The sequence below is a fragment of the Phaethon aethereus genome (assembly GCF_964289735.1).
Source record: "Phaethon aethereus genome assembly, chromosome: 2".
In the NCBI taxonomy this organism is placed as follows: Eukaryota; Metazoa; Chordata; class Aves; order Phaethontiformes; family Phaethontidae; genus Phaethon; species Phaethon aethereus.
The window spans coordinates 149,100,337-149,118,948 of NC_138582.1; the positions used below are offsets into that span (position 1 = coordinate 149,100,337).

Sequence of the window (18,612 nt, forward strand, 5' to 3'; positions counted from 1 at the left end):
GCACCTCCTGCCTCTCCTTCTTCACTGACCTGGGTGTCTGCAGAGTTGTTGCACTCACATATTCTCACTCCTCTCTCTGGCTGCCATTGCTGCGTACCATTTTTTTTTCCCCTTCTTAGCTCTGTTCTCCCAGAGGTGCTACCACCACCCCTGATGTGCTTGGCCTTGGGAGCCAGCTGGCGTTGGCTCTATTGGACATGGGGGAAGCTTCTAGCACCTTCTCACAGAAGCCACCCCAGTAGCTCCCCCACTACCAAAACTTTGCCTTGCAAACCCAATGCAGGAGTACCCATACAGGTAGTCTCTGGCAGTGCGTAATGGACTTAAGATGTGAGGACCTCATAATTGTGCTCTTTGGTAACTATTATTTATGCAATACCATTTATTCACAAGGAATGCATATAAATCTTCGTTCTTTAGAAAATGTTAATAAAGAAGCAATATCCTTCCTCAAACTATGTTCCAAGTTGGTTTTCCTCAGGGAAATGTTTCTGTTCTCCCTTTCATGATGAAGTTGTCTTTCTGCTTAAGTACTCCATGCTTTGTGGTTGCTTTCACTAGGTATGTACAAAAGTCAAGCAAATCAATGCAATAGCCACGTTATTTTCAGTCCAAGGGTATGTTTCCTTAAGTTAGTTCTTATTTTGACCTGTGTGGATTTTATTGTCTGAACTTTTGATAAACAGATCAGCTTTAAACTTTATCAGCCTGAATGAGAAGTGTTACGAAGGATGGCAAAGAGTAACCTGTCCCCTTGCTAGAATCTGACCAGAAAAACAGCAGGCTCATCTCACCTCCGTATCAAAATATTCAACTAAATTTGTCACAGCAAGACCAATTAATGCTATAACCCATGAGAGCGATCCCCTTGCAATCAGCCCCCAACGGCTGGGGGCTGGCCTACAAGTGCAGGAGCGCATCAGTTGCTCTCAGCCACCGCAGCTGAGTGCGTGGGGAGACTTGCCCTGATGCCAACAGGTCTTCTAGCAGAGTAGATCCTGAAAGATCTTTGCTCTTGAAGGATCCCAAAGCACTTTACGGGTCTTTTTATGTTACTGGAGCTGTCTGTGAATAGCCGGCATCAGTAATTGGCGAATTATCACCTGCAAAACAACCGTCACATGTTACCTCCTACTTGTTATTCATCAGATAGGCTGAAGTATAGGGTGCTGTTGATAGTGTGCTGCTCTTTTTCCCTTAATCTTTGTGTAAGTAGGAGTTTAATGAACTTTATACGATTTCCAGGGAATCCCTAGGAAGTCAAGTTTTACGCTATCGGCAATCTCTTTATGGGATTAGTGTTTAGGATGTAGGTCTAAGCAATTGAATGTGAAGTAACAGACAGCTGACTAAATTCATGCCAGGGAGTACAACTTTGCTTTTAGCCCAGCTTCTGACCTTCCAGCCAACTGGAAGGGACTGGCCAACCTGCACTTCATGGCTGGATGCAGTTTGCACTGGAGCTACACCCATGAGCAGTGGTGAGAAGAAGGTGCCTGACGTTGCCAGGTTTCTGAAGCACAAAGGAGCAGGAAGGCAGGGCCACCTCCTGCCTGGAGCTCCCTGAGGTATGTGTCTGCTGCCTCACGGTGATCGGGAGGTGACATAGTGAGGTTTGCTCTTCCTTAGAGGCTGGCCTCAGGGCTTTCACCAGCAGCCACCCCTCTCCAGGAGCCAGCACAGCACCCCGTAATTCACTGCGCTGGCCATGAGGGAGGGAGCAAGCGCACAAGGTGTGTCTGGAGTACCAAGAACGCAGTACAAAATTTTCAGTTGTCTAGCCCTAAAGCTGGCTGAAGGCATTCCTGTCGAGTGTTTGTTTTTTCTCAACAAGCCAATGTTTGTTTTACTGCCAGGCTGCCGTTGGCTCTGGTGCGGCTTGAGGAGCAGAGGAGGGTCAAGAAAAGGGACCGTTCCCTTTTTGCTTCTGTGTTATTGCGCGATGTCTGACCAAGAAAAAAGTGAAATTCCTCTTGGCCTTGTGCCATACAAGCTCCAGAATAAAACAAGGCTGTTAAAACTCCTGACAAAATAAATGACAATGTATCTTTTATATAAATAGGCTACATGCTGTATGGAAATCCTGTTAGTCTAAGACAAATCAGTTCAGGCTAAAGAAAACTCGCTTTTTCTAGGCACGATCTTTGGCAGCTCATTGAGAGACTTATGTTTAAAATAAAAATGTTCTAGAAATGTCTTTTCCAGAAAAAGCTGCTGACTTTACCATTGTTGTTAGTATATTTTGTCATTGTTGGAAAAAGAAAATTCAGTTAACTTTGCCTGTAACTTGCTAACATCTGTACCTAGCATTTCCTTGTAATTTCTTATTTCACAATTCAGTTTCTCCTTTTTATTTTAATCCTGTAGACATTCTCAGGGAACTAACTCTCTTTCTTGCATCGTCTTTCTGCTGAGCAGCCAAGTAGGAACAAATTCTGTACTTAGGAAATGCACTCATCTTGGCAACAAACAGGAGATGATGCCAAATTTCCTTGCTATCACATTTTTGCTACAGGTGCTGAACAAATATGTTACTACACTTCAAACAGCATTTTCACACCACAGATTGTTTTTTTCCATTTAGCATTTTTTCAAAACAAACCAAAATATTTCCATGGTAAAAATCTGCTGTGATAAAGTCAGGCCTCTATGCAGTTATAGGGACAGTCTATAGCGATCGGGAGAGGAGTGGTGTTTCTTTCAGGTTTCCACTTATACCTTTGGAAACCAAACTCCTGAGTGCTTGCTCTGTGACTGGGTAAGAAGAGATACGTGGCATTTCCTGAAATTGTGGGTGCCTGTTGGTATGACTGTCTGACAAGACTGACCTAATTCACAAGAAAAACAGGGATTGCTTTTAAAATGAGCCATTTTTCAGGTAGCTTTGGGTGCTGGTCTCCTAGTTGCATTTATGCAGAAATGAAGGTCAGTGGGACAATAGCAATCTCATTTAGAAGGGAAGAAACTTTTATAATGTCCTGCAGAGGGAATTTCACTTAGATCCTCTAAAATTCAATCCTGTCTCGTCTCACACATGAAAATATGAGACTGACATGTTTTCCTGGTGGTATTTTTTCACCGTGTAATTAAGGTGTAAGACTTAAAAGCTGAGGCTGAATTTATGTCTTTGGTATTTCACTGTTGATTTGATCCCATGAGCTCCACAGGTATCTCTTCAGGAGATACAGCAGGAAAGTGTTGAGACAAAACCTTCTGTGTACAACCTGCTTTCCCAAGACAGCACGGTTTGCCCTCAGTGAGAAGTCATTCTTTTTTGAAGGCAAAATTTGTGCTGTGTGGTCTTGGTTTTTTTTGAAATGTGGCATGTGACAGAATATTTCCTTTTTTAGCACTCAGATTTCTACCCAACTATCCAGCCTTTGAAACTGAGGAGGACCGGTCACTGTCCTCTCTTCGGCAGGACTTTATTGCCAGCAACTCTCATCATCCAGCTTTTGGTGAAGGGAAGAAAAGAAAACTGCATTTACAGTTATGTTCTCCAGGTTCTTGCTTGTTCTTTCCCTTGTTCACAGTGCTTTGCAGCTGGCGGGTAAGTGCCTCCGGCTTGCCTCCTGTAAAGGTGTCTGTGAAAGCGCTTCCATGTCCTCTGGCATTTCTGGGTGACTTACGGTTCTGTGGCAGTACCTATATGTACATTATTAGTTTGGGACATATATATATATATGGGGACCCTTTTAATGGGAAGAGAGGGCAGGATCTAACAGAAAAGAAGAAATGGATGGAGAAGGAAGCAAAGACTGAATTCTTATTCTTAATGACTTTATTCATATATAGTTGCACTACCGTTTCAATAACCCCAGAAGATCAGACCTAAGAAAATCATGAGATATGTTTAAATGTCTTTTTTTTTTTTTTTTCCTTTTAAATAATCTTTACATCTGTGTTCTGATTTTTGAGCTGTTGGTGTCTGGGTAATGGTTAGCAAAAACAGGCAGGAAAAATGTCAGGAGTGGTGAAATGTGGAATTATTTGTAAGACATTAAGATGTTCACAGATGATGACTGTGCAATCCAGAGGGACTTAGTGTTTATAAAAAGGATCATTTTCACTCACTGTTTTGAGCAGACTCACTGAATTCACTGGCACTGATAAAGTGGATGAAGTAAAATTTTTGTGAAATAAAGTTGGATTAAATTTAAGAAAGTTATTGTAGAATTGCAGTGACAATATTACAGCCACCCCTTTAGCTGCACTTCTATTGTAGGTGTTAAATGGATGGCTTCTGGAGGCCTGAATGTTTAAGGTTAAATCATTTTAGCTCTGTAACTCCTGAGTAAAACTCTTACAGATTGCCTCAGAGTATGTGGCATTTTTTTAGTTGCCCAAGGTATCACTGCAGGCCAGAATAACTATTTTCAGTGTACTGTATATTACAATCTAAATATATTTCAATTTTTTGCAAGCTTTTTAATGAAACTTCTTTATCTTTTAAAGTATATTTTAATTAAATATGACACACAGTGATCAAAAGATATATCAGGGACCAACATTGGTTACGAATCAGACAAGCTTCGGAGGGAAATAGAACCAGGTGGGTCACAAAGTACACTGCAAAGCAGCAGAGCAAATTGATAGGCATGATTCACTACTGCTACTGATAAACTCACTGCAGGACTGAAATTAGCTCGGCTACTTCTACTTTATGTTGGAGTCAACACTGCAGACATGATCAGAGAACTACCTGGAGAGCTAGGGACCCAATTTCTGGTGCAGGTGGACCTTCTAACTTCCACCAGCCTTTCCACATTGCCAAATGGTGGTCAGTTGCCACTACTACCCAGTTCTTGCTACTTTCTCAGACTGTGATTGGTTTCCAGATGTCATTCCTGGTTTTACATTGCAAAGGCTCATAGTAGATACTGCAGGTGGTGTAGATCAGCAAGGCCAATGAGCCCAGAGTACGCCCTGTGAGGCCCAGAGCTGTTCACCTATGTTTATACAGTGAAAAGGAAAGGAAATGTGGATTCAGGAGTGGGGAGACGAAGGGCTCAGCAAAGACTGCTGTGACCTCACCAAGAGGCCTGTAAGATCTGGCAGGGTGAGGAAAGTTTGTAGAGGTCACAGGTCTACAAGGCCATGCATCTGAGGATAGACGGAAACAGGGTAATGGCAGTAGCAGCGTGGTTGAGGGAATTCACGTGCTTGATGTAAAATCAATCTAAGAAGCTGTGCTCTGCTCTGCTGCTGCTGACTGCCACTAAACCACGGTATGGCGACATATAATAGCGAAACACATATTCTGTTGTCTACCTTATTGCTTTTTAATCAGTAGAATTGATGTTGCACTGGACTCTGTTCAAAAACATCATGTCTTAATCTGATATGAATGCAATGACTCTTTGTTCATGTGAAAGGGAAGCAGAGCCATGTCACATATCCACTATCTATATATTAACCATTTACTATCTAATGCTTTGTTTTACAGACATTGAAACTTTTTTAATATATAATAAAGTCGACAAGCTCTGCCTTCAGGCGTCTATCGCGCCGTCGGTTAGAACTGCCACTTGCCATCAAGACCACGAGTTACAAAAATTCAGGTGGATCACTGATCATCAGCTTATGAGTGTGAGACTGAACCTATGCCTGGGGGTGCCATCGAGGGAGGATCAGGCTGTGATCACCCTCTATCCATGTAATCAAACGAGTGAGCTCCAGTGGTGGGAATGCAGAAATGAAAGCCTCCTCGCAATCCAGGGAGAAGATTTATTTTTCAGCCCTGGCAATGAAGAACATGATAATGTTTTGTTAAAAAAGGGGCTGAGTGCAAAAACTAAGTGGAAGATCTATGAGCCCATGGATGTTTTATGTTCCTGGGGATATGAAGGTACAGAAAATTGATTCTTTGATCCTTTGCACTAATTTCTTTGTATTAGAGTATTCTGGATCTTTGGCTCTGACTATTCTGATTCATTCAGTGACCACCAGAGTTTTAGAAAATCAGTGTACCGAGGCAGTTACACTTGAATTCAATGTCATATTTATGGCCAAGTATTATGGTATGTATTGTTTACATATAATATATATTTATATATTCCATAATGTACACATTTTAGTATATGTATTATAGCATGTTAGTACTTCAAGTATTATAAATACTACATATGCTCTCTCTCTAATCTCTAAATACATATTATATATTAGTATATACACACTTACTTATACTATATATAAATATTCTCTGAAGTCACTATTTTTCACCATACTGTGTCACTACATTGTTCATAGAGACTATAAACACTGATAAGTTTCTTATACAGGAGCATGGAAATGAAATTACATCCTCAAGAAAGATGCACAAGGTGGGTGAGCTGAGAAAGGGCTGGAAGTACCAGTGCAGGCAGAGGAAGTGTGGTTTTTGTGACTCAGCAGATGAGGATGCTTATGGAATAATTATAATTACCAGTGCAATTATGCCTTGGATTAGCTGAAGTCTGATTGTTCTGAATGGCTTTCCCACATCCACAACGAATGTTCTGAAAACCACCTCACAGGATATTTGAAGTACTAAACTCTGAGCTTTGCATGTGGGAGCTGCTCCGCTGTATGTGAAATACTTAAATGGTCACTGGAATAAAAACAGAGATGGATTGTCTAACCTGATGTTTACTTTTTCCAGGAAGTGGGACTTCTAAATATTAGTTCCTCCTCTTGCACATTTTATATAAATCTTAACATTGTTTAAAATAATAGTATCTTAGGGTAGAGCTCTGCAGTCTTATTAAGTTTGTAAAAGCATCTTGGTCAGAACAAAAATCTAGTTGTAGACTAGACTACTGTATTTCATAGACCTCATCTATGAAATATAACTTTATATCAGAATAGCACTGCTCTAAAACATATGCCAGCAGCTTAAGTGTGAAAAGGGTTGAAATGGATTTTGTCATGGTTACGGGAAAGGTAACATGGAAAGCACTTTGAGATGCAATTCAGCCATTAGCATAGGCTTCACATTTTTCACAGTTTACATTAGTTTATTATTTTCTATGCTATCTTTATCATTTTGTCTTCTCAGAGACCTTTACACTGCTAGGAAATGCTTTTGGGGCACCCTGTGTATTCCCTTTCATGTACAATAAGCAATGGTACGCCGAGTGCACCGACGCTGGCCGGCCAGACGGCTGGCTCTGGTGTGCAACTACTGCAGACTATGACACGGACCAGCGATATGGATTTTGCCCATCAAAAGGTAAGATACCTGTTCCTACACAGTTCCCCTGAGTGTGGTGGTGCTGGCAAACCAGCACTAGCAGAATACGAGTCTCTTAATAATAACTCATAGTTTACAATGATGTGTTTTAGTATATGATGTATCGCCACCTCCTGCAGCTCTCTATGCAAGGAAATAGCGTGTTGCATAAAGATGTGGAGAAAAGTGTGATTGAAGAGTAGAACAGCATGCAGTTCCCACTAATTGTGGGGTTGTTGCTGAACGGCACGATAATTTTGAGCTCCTCACCGTTTCCCAGCCAGGATGTGTGCTGTCACCGTTGTACAACCCTTCTCTGAGGACCCCCATTGCGATGGATGTGGGCACAAAAATGAGTGCTGTAGGAAGATTAGTGATGAAGTTAATGTGTCCTTTTATCCATGCTATTAAGCCCTATTCATATTGCCTGGGAAGCAGACTTCCCATCCCTTCTGACAACTATCTCCCATCCCTGGCATTTCTCTACAGCTTCAGTCTCTTTCTGAAAACTGTCTCCATTTCTGCGGTGGCTTCCCCCTCCCTCTCCCTTTATGGTCTTGTTCTTGACAGGGGAGCTTTGCGTTCAAGGCGTTGAAGACTCCTCCTGACACTTCTCAGGTTTCCCCTATATTCCTTCCCAGTTTTCCTGTTCAACATTATGTCTTTTATTATTAAAACACCCCTTTACTCCTGTTGAGTCAAAATGTGCTTTTGGTGTGGTTCAAATCCATAGTCAAATATGCTTTCCGGGTCCCTACAAAAATATCTAGGACACCAAGCCCAAAAGGCATGTGACATAGGGGCAATGAATAATTTGCAAAGCTTTTGAAAGCCAGTCCCAGCTCTCATTTCTTTTCTTTTTTTTTTTTTTTTAATTCAACTTCATACTGACTTCTGGGGATGATAAAATATCAGATTCAACGTTATATTGCGCTTGATTGAGCAGGTATAGGTCTTCAACAGACCAAAGACGCAAAGGAAATCGAAGAGGAGCACAATGCAGCTCCGCACCCTTGCAGTGCCCGGGCTTGGAAGCTGTGTGACAGGCTCATCCAGAAGTGCTTTGCAAGGGTGGGGACTTTGATAAGAGCTGTTTTAATGTTAAATCCAGGTCTAGAGTTGGTTCTCACAGCTGGAACTGCTGTCCAGAAAGAGAAGGAGATGCTGCATATCTTTTTATAGATTTCACCTAGGATTTCTGCCACCGCACTCCATGCAATAGGTTTTTCTGTGCAATCACTTCCCTTGTAGTAATTCCTGAATTATATATCTTCATGGAACAGGAAGTAATATTTGCCAGCTCTACCTGTCAGTTTAGAGGTCTTAACTTCATCCTTCCCCATCACGCTTGTAATATTTTCAGTGCTCTTGAAAGAAGAGCACAGGTGACATTTAATGAGAACGCCATGCATAACAAGAACCTGCAACTCATTTTTCTGGGGGTGAGGTGCTATCACCCCAAAATAACTATTTTCTCCGCAGATAAAGACACCACCTGGACTACAGATCTGTTAACAAATGTCCACTACCAAATAAACTCTGAATCGGCTCTCACGTGGCACCAAGCCAGGAAGAGCTGTCAGCAGCAAAATGCAGAATTACTGAGTATCACAGACATTCATGAACAAACATACCTTAAAGGTAAGGAAGTAAAGCAAACCCAGACTCACATTCAGGATCTGTTCAGTCCATCATCACAGTTAAGGACTATCTAGTATGGTTTTGGCTAACGTCCATGGATGTAAATATGCATGAGTAAGTAAACAATATCTTTCAGAATTTGCAAATTCATATCAAAATCACTGCCAAGCTTAAACAGAATTCAAAGTGTTCCAGCACCCTGCAAGTGTAACAGTTTGACTTTCTATTTTAAAACGTTATACTAAGACTTTGTTGATTTTTTTTTTTTTTGAGAGCAAAAAAAATTCTGCGAAGTAAATGAATGTTTCATGTTTGGTCAAAAGAAGCTTTCAAAACAAATTGAAAATAAGACAAAAGAGATATCTTTGTGCCAAAATAAAGACATGTTATATGTCAAATGCAATTTGACATCTGTTTTTTTAATTCATTTGACAAACTGAAAAAATATCAGTTATTCATAGACGCCAAATCGTGGATCTACCAGCCCAGATATTGCTGGAGGAAAGGTATGGAAGAAACTCTCTCTTGTTATTTTTAATGATGAATTTAACTACTAAGAGCTTTATTATTATTGTTTATACTTACACTGTACCAATATTTCTACTTAAATAAATCCAATGTTGTACAGAATTTAGCCTATTCTACAGAAATGCTTTCATTTTGGATATACTCTGTGTCATGTCATCTGTGCTTATTTTGCATCAGGTGGTAGAATGAGAGAGGGTTTACTTTGTTTGCTTTTTACAGTAAGCAAAGCTTTGGCATATTTCACTTTATCAAGTATCTCAATATCTAAAGATATTTGTAGTTAGATATTTAAGAATTCTAAGTTTTCATAGAGACACTCAGTGACTATTGCTAATAAAAAAGTGATTTATAAAATAATTTATGTTCTTTTGGTTACTTACAGTTAACAGAAGGTACAGATTCTGCACTGTGGATTGGACTCAACAGACTGGACTTGAGGAGTGGATGGGAGTGGATTGGAGGCAGCCCTTTCCAGTACTTAAACTGGGCTCCAGGTAGCTGTGACTTTCTTTGATTCTGTATTTCCAAAGAAAAAATATACATACCTCAAATACTGCTTTGAATTCTATTATCAGATAGATATGCCATGAGATATGTATTTTCTTGCTTTAGCTTTAGAAAAGTTTTTTCTATAGGAATGTAAGCCACAAGTGTCTATGTATTGCAAAAATATTTTAGCTCCAAAAGCAATACTGTTTTTCCCCAAAATATATGGTGTTCCGTTTCTTGTCTCTAGCAACAAAACTATGAGAGGGTTACACGTTCATATCTGCTTAAATGATACTACATTTCATACAGATGTTCCCAAAGACCTACTTCAAGACCTACCCTTGCCAAAGCTGGGAAAGACATGATCTTTGGGGCCTTCACTTCAGCCAGGAGTCATTGCTCATGTGCGTTTTAAAGCTTAGAGCTCTATTTGCCTTTCAGAAAAGTTCACATTTTTTCTCTGTACCTTTCTCAAAGGAACCTGGAAAACTCTGTGCGGTTTTGAATCCTGAAACAAAAGCTAAATGGCAAAATTGGGAATGTGATCGGAAACTTGGTTACGTTTGTAAGAAAAGGAACTTTACCTTGGTTCCCTCAGGTATGATGATATATGTTGATACTTAAAAGTAGAAGCTGTTATCTGATTTGCTTGGCATTCACATTGACAAAGATGAGCAAAAGTTTATTAGAAATAGAAACTATTTCTTGTTTATCTGGCTTGCTTTTTACAAACGTTGCACCCTTTCTAGACTGATACTCAGTCCCACAACATGCAGAATGAAACAGTTAAAAGTAAAGAACACCCAACTTGTCCTGTCTTGTCTGTGTTTGGGTAGTCAGGTCTTCCCTTTGAATACACACACTACTGAGCATGAAAAGGGAGAACAAACCAAAAATTATTTTTTCAGAAGAGGAACGTTAGTAAAAATAAGCAAAAGGAAGAAAGATGGACACATTGCAAAGATAAAAGATTTTAAGTGTATAAATATTTCCCTGTTGGTGTTTCCCTATCTATACATCTAGTTGTAAACCTGTCTAGATGACTTTTACTCTATCAATATACTTAATCTTCTAAAAATTCATAAGCATTCTATGTTAGGTGCAGATGATTTCTCTTATCTGAGAAATAAGTAATATAGAAACTGTTAAAATAATATATTGCTGGATTTGTTGCATTCATTTAACTATAGAAGAACCCTAGAATTTGTATTAAATCTTATTAGTACAAATATTATTTCCTTTTCCAAGCTAAAAAATGCCAGATTTAGAAACATATTTATGTTTACTATGTTTTGTGTCCATCATTTCCTTATAATGAGAATTTCCAAAGAAAGTTCTTTGTTTAGAGCATTTACATGCAATAAGTGAAAATATTTTTTTAGTGTCATGACCCTTGCATGGCATTTGAACTCCCCTAAAACACTGATATTTTTTCCTAGGTGACATTGGGCCTGTTATTTGCCCAGATGGATGGATACCGTATATGGATCACTGCTACAAGATCTTTAGGGAGACCAAAAGATGGGAAGAAGCTTTGACGTCTTGTCAGAAGGAAGGGAGTCACCTGGCTAGCATCCAAAGCCTCGAGGAGCACAGCTTTATGGTGTCTCGCCTTGGGTACAGTGAGTGTTTCCAGGGGGGCGTTTGCCTTCGCCTGCACGTAAGAAGCATCGTCTCGCTGAATTGAGATGTAGCAATTGTATTGACATGACACGTTGCAGACAAAGACATACAAGGAGCCAGAGGTCCAGTGGGGTTAGGCTAGCGCAGTGCTTTCCTTTCTCCTTCAAAATGGATGCTGCCTTCTGTGCTTACCCAACTCTCTTGACTTGTGCTTTGCATGAAGGTAAGGAGGACATTGGCCATCCTGGTGCAAAGCTTTCTTAGTGAAAGGGTTATGAAATATAACTTCCACTTTGAAAGAGTGCTTTTTATGGAAAAACAGCATGTTTGTACTGCTTTCTGTGTGTTTGGGGAACTTACAGTGTGGCTCTAAGTCATTCTCTGCAACTTGTGGTCAACCAGCACCCATATCAGCAAGTTCACAGGTCTCTCCAGAAGTGATGGAAGAAACTTACTAAAGGAAAGTTTAGCTTGCTACACTGCCAGATGGAAAAGATCAGCAGAGCTAACCAAGGTGGTTTCCAGGCAGCAAGCTGTGGAATTGCCTGGGCTGCCTAAAAAACGTCATTGGTTCAGTCAGGTCATAACATGTCAGCACAGTCTTGCCGTGGCCTTTTTAACATCCCTGGCAGAAATGTGAGGAGTCTGTAGAAGTGTTACTACTTTTTGACCCTGTTAACTATTTGTTGTGGTTTTTTTCATGCTTAGAAGTAGTAAAAGCCTTAATTAGATATTGAAAAAGTAAAAGGTGTTCAAGACAGAAAAAATCCTTTCTTCAGAAAGAGTAATTTGTCTGCTTAGTGTCCAGCCATGCAAGGAGACATTTTTGGTTTCTTATACTTTGATTCTGGTCTCATACTCCAGTTTAGTGAGTACCAAAGAAATTGTGAATATCCTTCAGTACCTCTTTCTTTCTCATTTTTGTTAATGCTGCCTACATTTACCTTTAATTTTCCTTGCTTTCCTTTCATTAATGCCTAAGACCATAGGATCATACACTGGTTTAGGCCAGAAGGAACCCCAGAGGTCATATGGTCCAGCCTTGGCTTAGAGCAGTGTCAGCCTCAAAATTTGATCTGGCTGCTGACAGCCTTCCCCTGCTGAGTTTTGGGTGTTGTCAAAACTCTGATTTTACTTATTGCCTAAACAATTCACCTAGGGCTGGGGGAGTGGTCTTAGGGGGTTTCTCTGCTTTTTTCGTTTTGTTGGAAGAAACTTAAAGCACTCACACTTCCAGTTACATAGAAACAGTATTTTAAAATCTGACCAATGCAGCAGAACCTAAAAAGTAACTATTCACACAGTTCTATCATACCACCGTAATGTATTAACATTAGGCTGGTAATTTATTCTCCCAATGCTATGAGGAAGAGAAGCAAAATTTTTTGATCCAGTGCAAGGATTTCATTACAGCCTAATTTTCCAAAGCGTACCGTCTTTATTCTAATATCCATCCAAAAATACTAACTTATAAAATGATCATGCAACACACTAAATAATTTTGAGGTCCATACATTTATGAAAGGGATTATATGTTCTAGAGCTTGAGGGTGCTGTGAAAAGGATGCAGTAGCATAAGAGGTCTTTTCTAGTTCTGTGTTTCCATGTTTCAGAGCCAACAGACGAGCTGTGGATTGGGCTGAATGATCATAAGGTTCAAATGTATTTTGAATGGAGTGATGGTACGCCCGTGACATACACAAAATGGCACCTGGGAGAGCCATCCACCACAAACAACAGGCCAGAAGATTGTGTACTGATCAAGGGCCAGGTAACATTATTCAACACATATTTTACTTTTATACTGAATCGAACTTCTTGGTAAGAGTAATGTGCCCTGTTATTTCAGCAACTGGTTAGGGCCAGAAAAAGGGATGTGGTGACAAAGGATGAGATTAAATATGACCTTTCATTAAAAAAAGAGGAAAAAATAAAATGAAAGCACTACTGCATCACTGATGAAATTTTCTCTTTAAGTTCATCTGAAAGTCACCAATGAAACTACATTAGGGCTGTAAAATAGGTCTCTGAATGTAGTTTGAGTACATTCTCCTGCTCCTTTTCCTCTGGTGGTAATGGTGGCGTGGGGGGGTCCCTGCTGCCTCCCTTGTGCCGGCTCATTTGCCCACCCCTGCGTGGCACAGCTGCCTGTGCAGAGCCCCAGGGACCAGGTCAGGGACCAGCTCCCGGCACCCTCATCCCTTCTTATCGCTACCAGCCGCAGCTGTACTACTATAGCCCAGTCTACTATTTCACTGAATGTGAGCAGATTTATTTTTGTTATCAACTAGTGGAATTGGATAAGGGAAAAAAAAAAAGTTTCAAAATGAGAAAGAAAATGAATAGTTTTCATTACAAAGACAGACATTATTCATTTTCTTTAGATTATTCATCTTAATCTCATTGTTATTTCATTCTTTTCCCTGCCACAGTATGGCTATTGGGCAGACTATGTCTGTGAGAAGAAAGCTGGCTATATTTGTAAAAGAAAACCTATATCACAAATAACCGGAGAAAAGGAAATTACTGATGCAGGTTGCAAAAAAGTAAGTACATAAGAATGGAACATCAGTCTCCCAGATCAAATAAGTACCTTGTCTGAGAATCATATCGAATTATTTATATTATTTATGTATAGATTTTTTTTCTTTATTATGAAGTTTCTCTCTCTCTCAGTTACTTCAAACTTTAGAAAGCCATTTACAGAAACCGCTTAGAAGGAATCTGTAATTTCACTGCAAAAGGTTTCTAATTCATAATATTAATGATTAATGTGTTTAATTTTGAAATGGTATAGCTCACTTAATACATGATATCACAATTATTTAAAAGTTATACAGAAATCCTAAAATCATGTTATAGGGCTGGAAAAGATATGGGATGTACTGCTATTTCATTGGACATGTTCCAGCGACATTTTCAGAAGCAAACAACACTTGTGAAGAAGAAGAAGGTTACTTAGCCACAGTTGAAAGTAGGTATGATCATGACTTTTTCTTGGCTTTTAAATAGGTAAAGGTTGTATGATCTAAAATATTTCTGGAACTACAATTCTAACACAACATCAAACAGCAAAGTATCTAACTTATAGATGAGGTTTCTAGTTGAACGACCAAAAGGTCTTGCTCTTTTTTGTTGATTTATAGAGAGTCTGAATCCAATCGTAAGGTCCTCTCCCTTAGCCTGAAGCAAGGAAAAGGAGAATAGGATTCGTCATCAGATTAGCGAAGTAGGAGTTGGATAAATGACTTTGTTTTCACTTGTGTCTTTATGATCCCCTTTACAGGTATGAACAAGCCTATCTGACTAGCCTTGTCGGGCTGAGGCCTGAGAAGTTTCTCTGGCTTGGTCTCTCTGACCTGGAGGACAAAGGCACTTTCAGGTGGGCCAATGGTGAAGCCATCTCCTTCACACACTGGAATGCAGCAATGCCTGGTAGGTGCTCTCTGAGGTCATGGTCCCTGTTTGGGTTTGCATTGGCAACATCCTCTGAATTTCATGTTTTAAGCTTTCAGTGTATTTTAAATGAACTGGCAGTTCTCAAACCCCACCTTTTAATTTTAAAGGGAACAATTTGAACTGCAGTTTTATAGTAGGACATCTGGTCTATTTACCCATAAGACTAACTTTTTAGTTCATCTTCACAAAGAGATAAACAGGAGTTACAGGCAGCTCCAGAGACAATTCCACATTCATCCTTTTAGTGGTAAAGTTAGCCTGGGAGAAAAACTTGAAACAGAGCAAGTGTAACAAGGATTTTAAGTTAGAATTATGAAATCACAGTATAAAAAATGATTATACCATTACTTTTTTTTTACTTGTGATGCTAAGAAAACTGCATCCATGGGATCATACTGTGCAGAAGCACAGAAAACAAGATTTCAAAATACCACGAGGGAATCGGCCCTCCCCAAGATCTACTACATCCCTTTTAGTGATCATTTGTCTGAAAAATTTTTTCAAAAACCATCAGTGAGGTTATAAAATGTAAAATAAAATAAAAACAATTAAAAAGTGCAAAAGACTAGATTAATAAAACTTCTGTAAATGCCACGAGAAGAAAGCTTGCCAGAGAGTCTATGGTGCCAGTAGATGATCAGAGTATAAAGGGAGCACTTGGACATCAGTCTAGAACAGTGAAGAAAAATTAGTTTCCTTGTATCTGTGTTCACTAAGGAAGAAAACAGGCTTTCTGTGGTGGAAAGTTTTTTTTATGAGGGTATGATTGAAGAGTCTATCTCTGAAGAGAAATACCAAGAGAATAGATTATGGAACAAATAGATAACCTGAAGAATAGCAAGTCAGGACTAAGCAAAGCTGCAAAAACATCCAAGAGCTGTAAAGGTGAACTCTTCGTTTTTATGTGTAACTACCTGCTCAAATTGCCTTGACAGCTAAGGGGTGAAAAAAGGCAAATTTGTTGCCAACATTTTGGCACATTCCAGGGAGATGTGGGGAAATACAGACCAATGAGTCACTGGTAAATTAGATGAGTCTGTAATAAAGAATAGAATAAAGAAGATATAGTGGGCAAGATATATGAAATCGCTTGTGTAAAGGGACGTCATGCTCACAGATATCCTGGAGTGCCCCAGAGGAGCCAAAAGCATACAAATAAGGGAAATCTAGTTAGTGTGGTCTATCTCAATTACCAAAAGCCTTTCTGCTAATCTGACCTGACACAGGAAAAGCTCTTACATGAATAAAAATTTTGTTCTGGGGGTTATTTTTTATTGTGGAAGAGTGTTCACCAACAGAGTCCCATAATGATCTGTGCCAAAGCCCATGATGTTCAACATATTTACAGACAATCTTGAAAAGGTGAATTGGTAAGGTGACGAGATTTGATGATGGTAGTGAATTATTTCTGATAGCGAAGATGTGCCTGTGAGAAAACGTGAGATGATCTCAGGAGAATAAGTGACTGAGCATGATCAGTAAGATGGCAGGTGAACTCTGATGCAGGCAAAGTGATGCTCATACGAACAAACATGGGTCTTGAATTGACATAAAATGATGGATTTATAGCTGACCATTTCATTTCTTGGCACCACAGCAGACAAGTCCATTAAAACATCAGGTGTCTGCTCAACAGGAATCAAAAAGCAAATAAAATATTAAGAATATTTAGGAAATGAAATAAGAACACATAGAAGCCATTGTATAAGCCCACTGTGTGCATTTGACTGCATCTTGCACAATGTATGCACCTCTGGCCCCTTCTGAGAGAATATATTAAAATTACAGCAAACGGGATAAGCTTTATCACGTCTCTGTTGAGGTTTGCAATGCCTGCCCTATGTATGCACTGAGGGTTTTGTTTCCATCTATTTGAAAATCACTAGTGACTGAGGTTATGCTACCTGGTATAAAACAGGCTTAATGTAAGTAGGAATGAGGTCCTCACTTGAAAACACAGTTTTTCACTGTAAAAAAAAAAAAAAAAAAACAAAAAACAAAAAACAAAAACCCCCTTACTTTCTACCTGTAACATTAATTATGCAGGACATTCAAAATAAAAAAAAGCAGGATACCAAACTGATCATAACCTCCTTGAACAGAAAGTACTACTCTTTGCCTGTGTGAAAAACACCTAAAATGTAAGTCTGTTGTTCAAGTGTTATTGTGTGGCAAGAAGTGAATGACTGCTGCTCAAAGATTTTAAGTATTAAACAATAAGTAAGAATTAAACAGTTTAGACCTTATAAAATATCCAATGCATTTTTTTTTTCTCGTAAAGGAAGTAATGCTGGATGTGTAGCCATGAGAACTGGGACTGCAGCTGGATTATGGGATGTTCTTGACTGTGAGACAAAGCAAAAATATATCTGTAAGCAGTGGGCAAGGACTGCAACAGCTTCACCTATTCCAACTACTGCTCTGGTTCCCACATGCCCTGAAGGTTGGGTATCAAACCACCATAGTAGTTCCTGTTTTAAAGTAAGTGCCTAAATAGTTAAAAGTCTTTGAACTGTTCAGTTGGGGCAGGGGGTGGGGGAGTGGGTAGAAAGAAAAAGGAAGTGACATCTTCATTTTGCAATATCCGAGATTGTAATATAGCAAAAAATCCCAACCCAAACATCTCAGAGAATTATCCATAAGAGGGGAGCAACTAAGGAAGAAAGACGAAGTTGAAGGGACTGGACACAAGGGGAGGGAGAAGGACACAGGAAAGAAAATGAGGACGTTTGTGCCCCAGAGGTTGAATGAATTGGAGCAGAAAATGGAATATAAATATCAACTCCCTAGAAATACATTAAAAAAAAAAAAGAGGAAAAAAGAAGAAAGTAGAAACAACAATATTTGCAAAATTATTGAGAGAATAATGTCCAAATGTTGTATTAAACAGCAGAAGCAGCAAAGCCTGGCTGTTAGTGTGGCCCTTATATCAGCTGTGGTCACTAGGTTGTGCAAAGATCCCACATTTATCTGAGGTGTGTGAGAGTTCAGGGAACAGAGTAGAGAAACAGTGAAGCGTACCCACAAGCAGCATAATGCCTAAGGCTGGACCTTGCTGAGATAAGCGCGTTAGCCCCCAAAATAAAGCATAAGAAGTCACATGAAAGGTTAATTAAACCAGTGTTTATGAAGGACACTTATTAGAGAGTTTCTGATGCAAAGCTACAGATAACTCGTAGTTGAAGGACACTCGGCTATGCCTGAGCAGGCACACAAAAGGACTTTGAACAAGAAATGAGGGTAATGTGCAAACACCGATTTGGGATCATGCAGAATAAAAATGTGCTGAATAAGTGTGAAATGTTAATATTTCTTACCACTTTATTGAATTAATAAGTCTTTCTCTTTTTATTATGTGGTGGTTTGGTTTTTTTTTCCCCCCATTACTTTCAAACTCAGATGGAATGCTATTTACTTGGGCTCCTTTATGCCTAAATTATCATTTTTAGCTTTGGTCCAACTTGTGCTTGTTCTCTGTTAAACTGCCACAATGTTAGACATCATATTGCAAACATACAGTGAGAGTTGTAAACCAGCATGAGGCCATTCTTTTGCCTGCATCTTCAGACTCCTCCCAGGCCACCTTGCCTCTCCACCCCAACCACTCCCCCTTCCCTTCATCTGGAAGGTGGCCTGGGCCCTCCTCCAGGTAAAACAAGTTA

General features: G+C 39.5%; 1 protein-coding gene across 1 annotated transcript in view; it reads left to right on the forward strand.

The window, feature by feature from the left end:
• Positions 1-3,492: 3,492 nt before the first annotated feature.
• Positions 3,493-18,612, forward strand: part of LOC309417138 (macrophage mannose receptor 1-like) — a gene marked incomplete at both ends in the record, with an annotated part of 37,487 nt that continues 22,367 nt past the window's right edge. Inside the window, 12 exons of the mRNA XM_082014584.1 lie at positions 3,493-3,550; positions 5,447-5,848; positions 7,037-7,210; positions 8,693-8,859; positions 9,762-9,879; positions 10,338-10,466; positions 11,308-11,490; positions 13,105-13,262; positions 13,924-14,037; positions 14,354-14,469; positions 14,778-14,930; positions 17,236-17,431. Coding sequence (XP_081870710.1) covers positions 3,493-3,550; positions 5,447-5,848; positions 7,037-7,210; positions 8,693-8,859; positions 9,762-9,879; positions 10,338-10,466; positions 11,308-11,490; positions 13,105-13,262; positions 13,924-14,037; positions 14,354-14,469; positions 14,778-14,930; positions 17,236-17,431 — 1,968 coding nt within the window. The remainder of the gene's footprint in view (positions 3,551-5,446; positions 5,849-7,036; positions 7,211-8,692; positions 8,860-9,761; positions 9,880-10,337; positions 10,467-11,307; positions 11,491-13,104; positions 13,263-13,923; positions 14,038-14,353; positions 14,470-14,777; positions 14,931-17,235; positions 17,432-18,612) is intronic.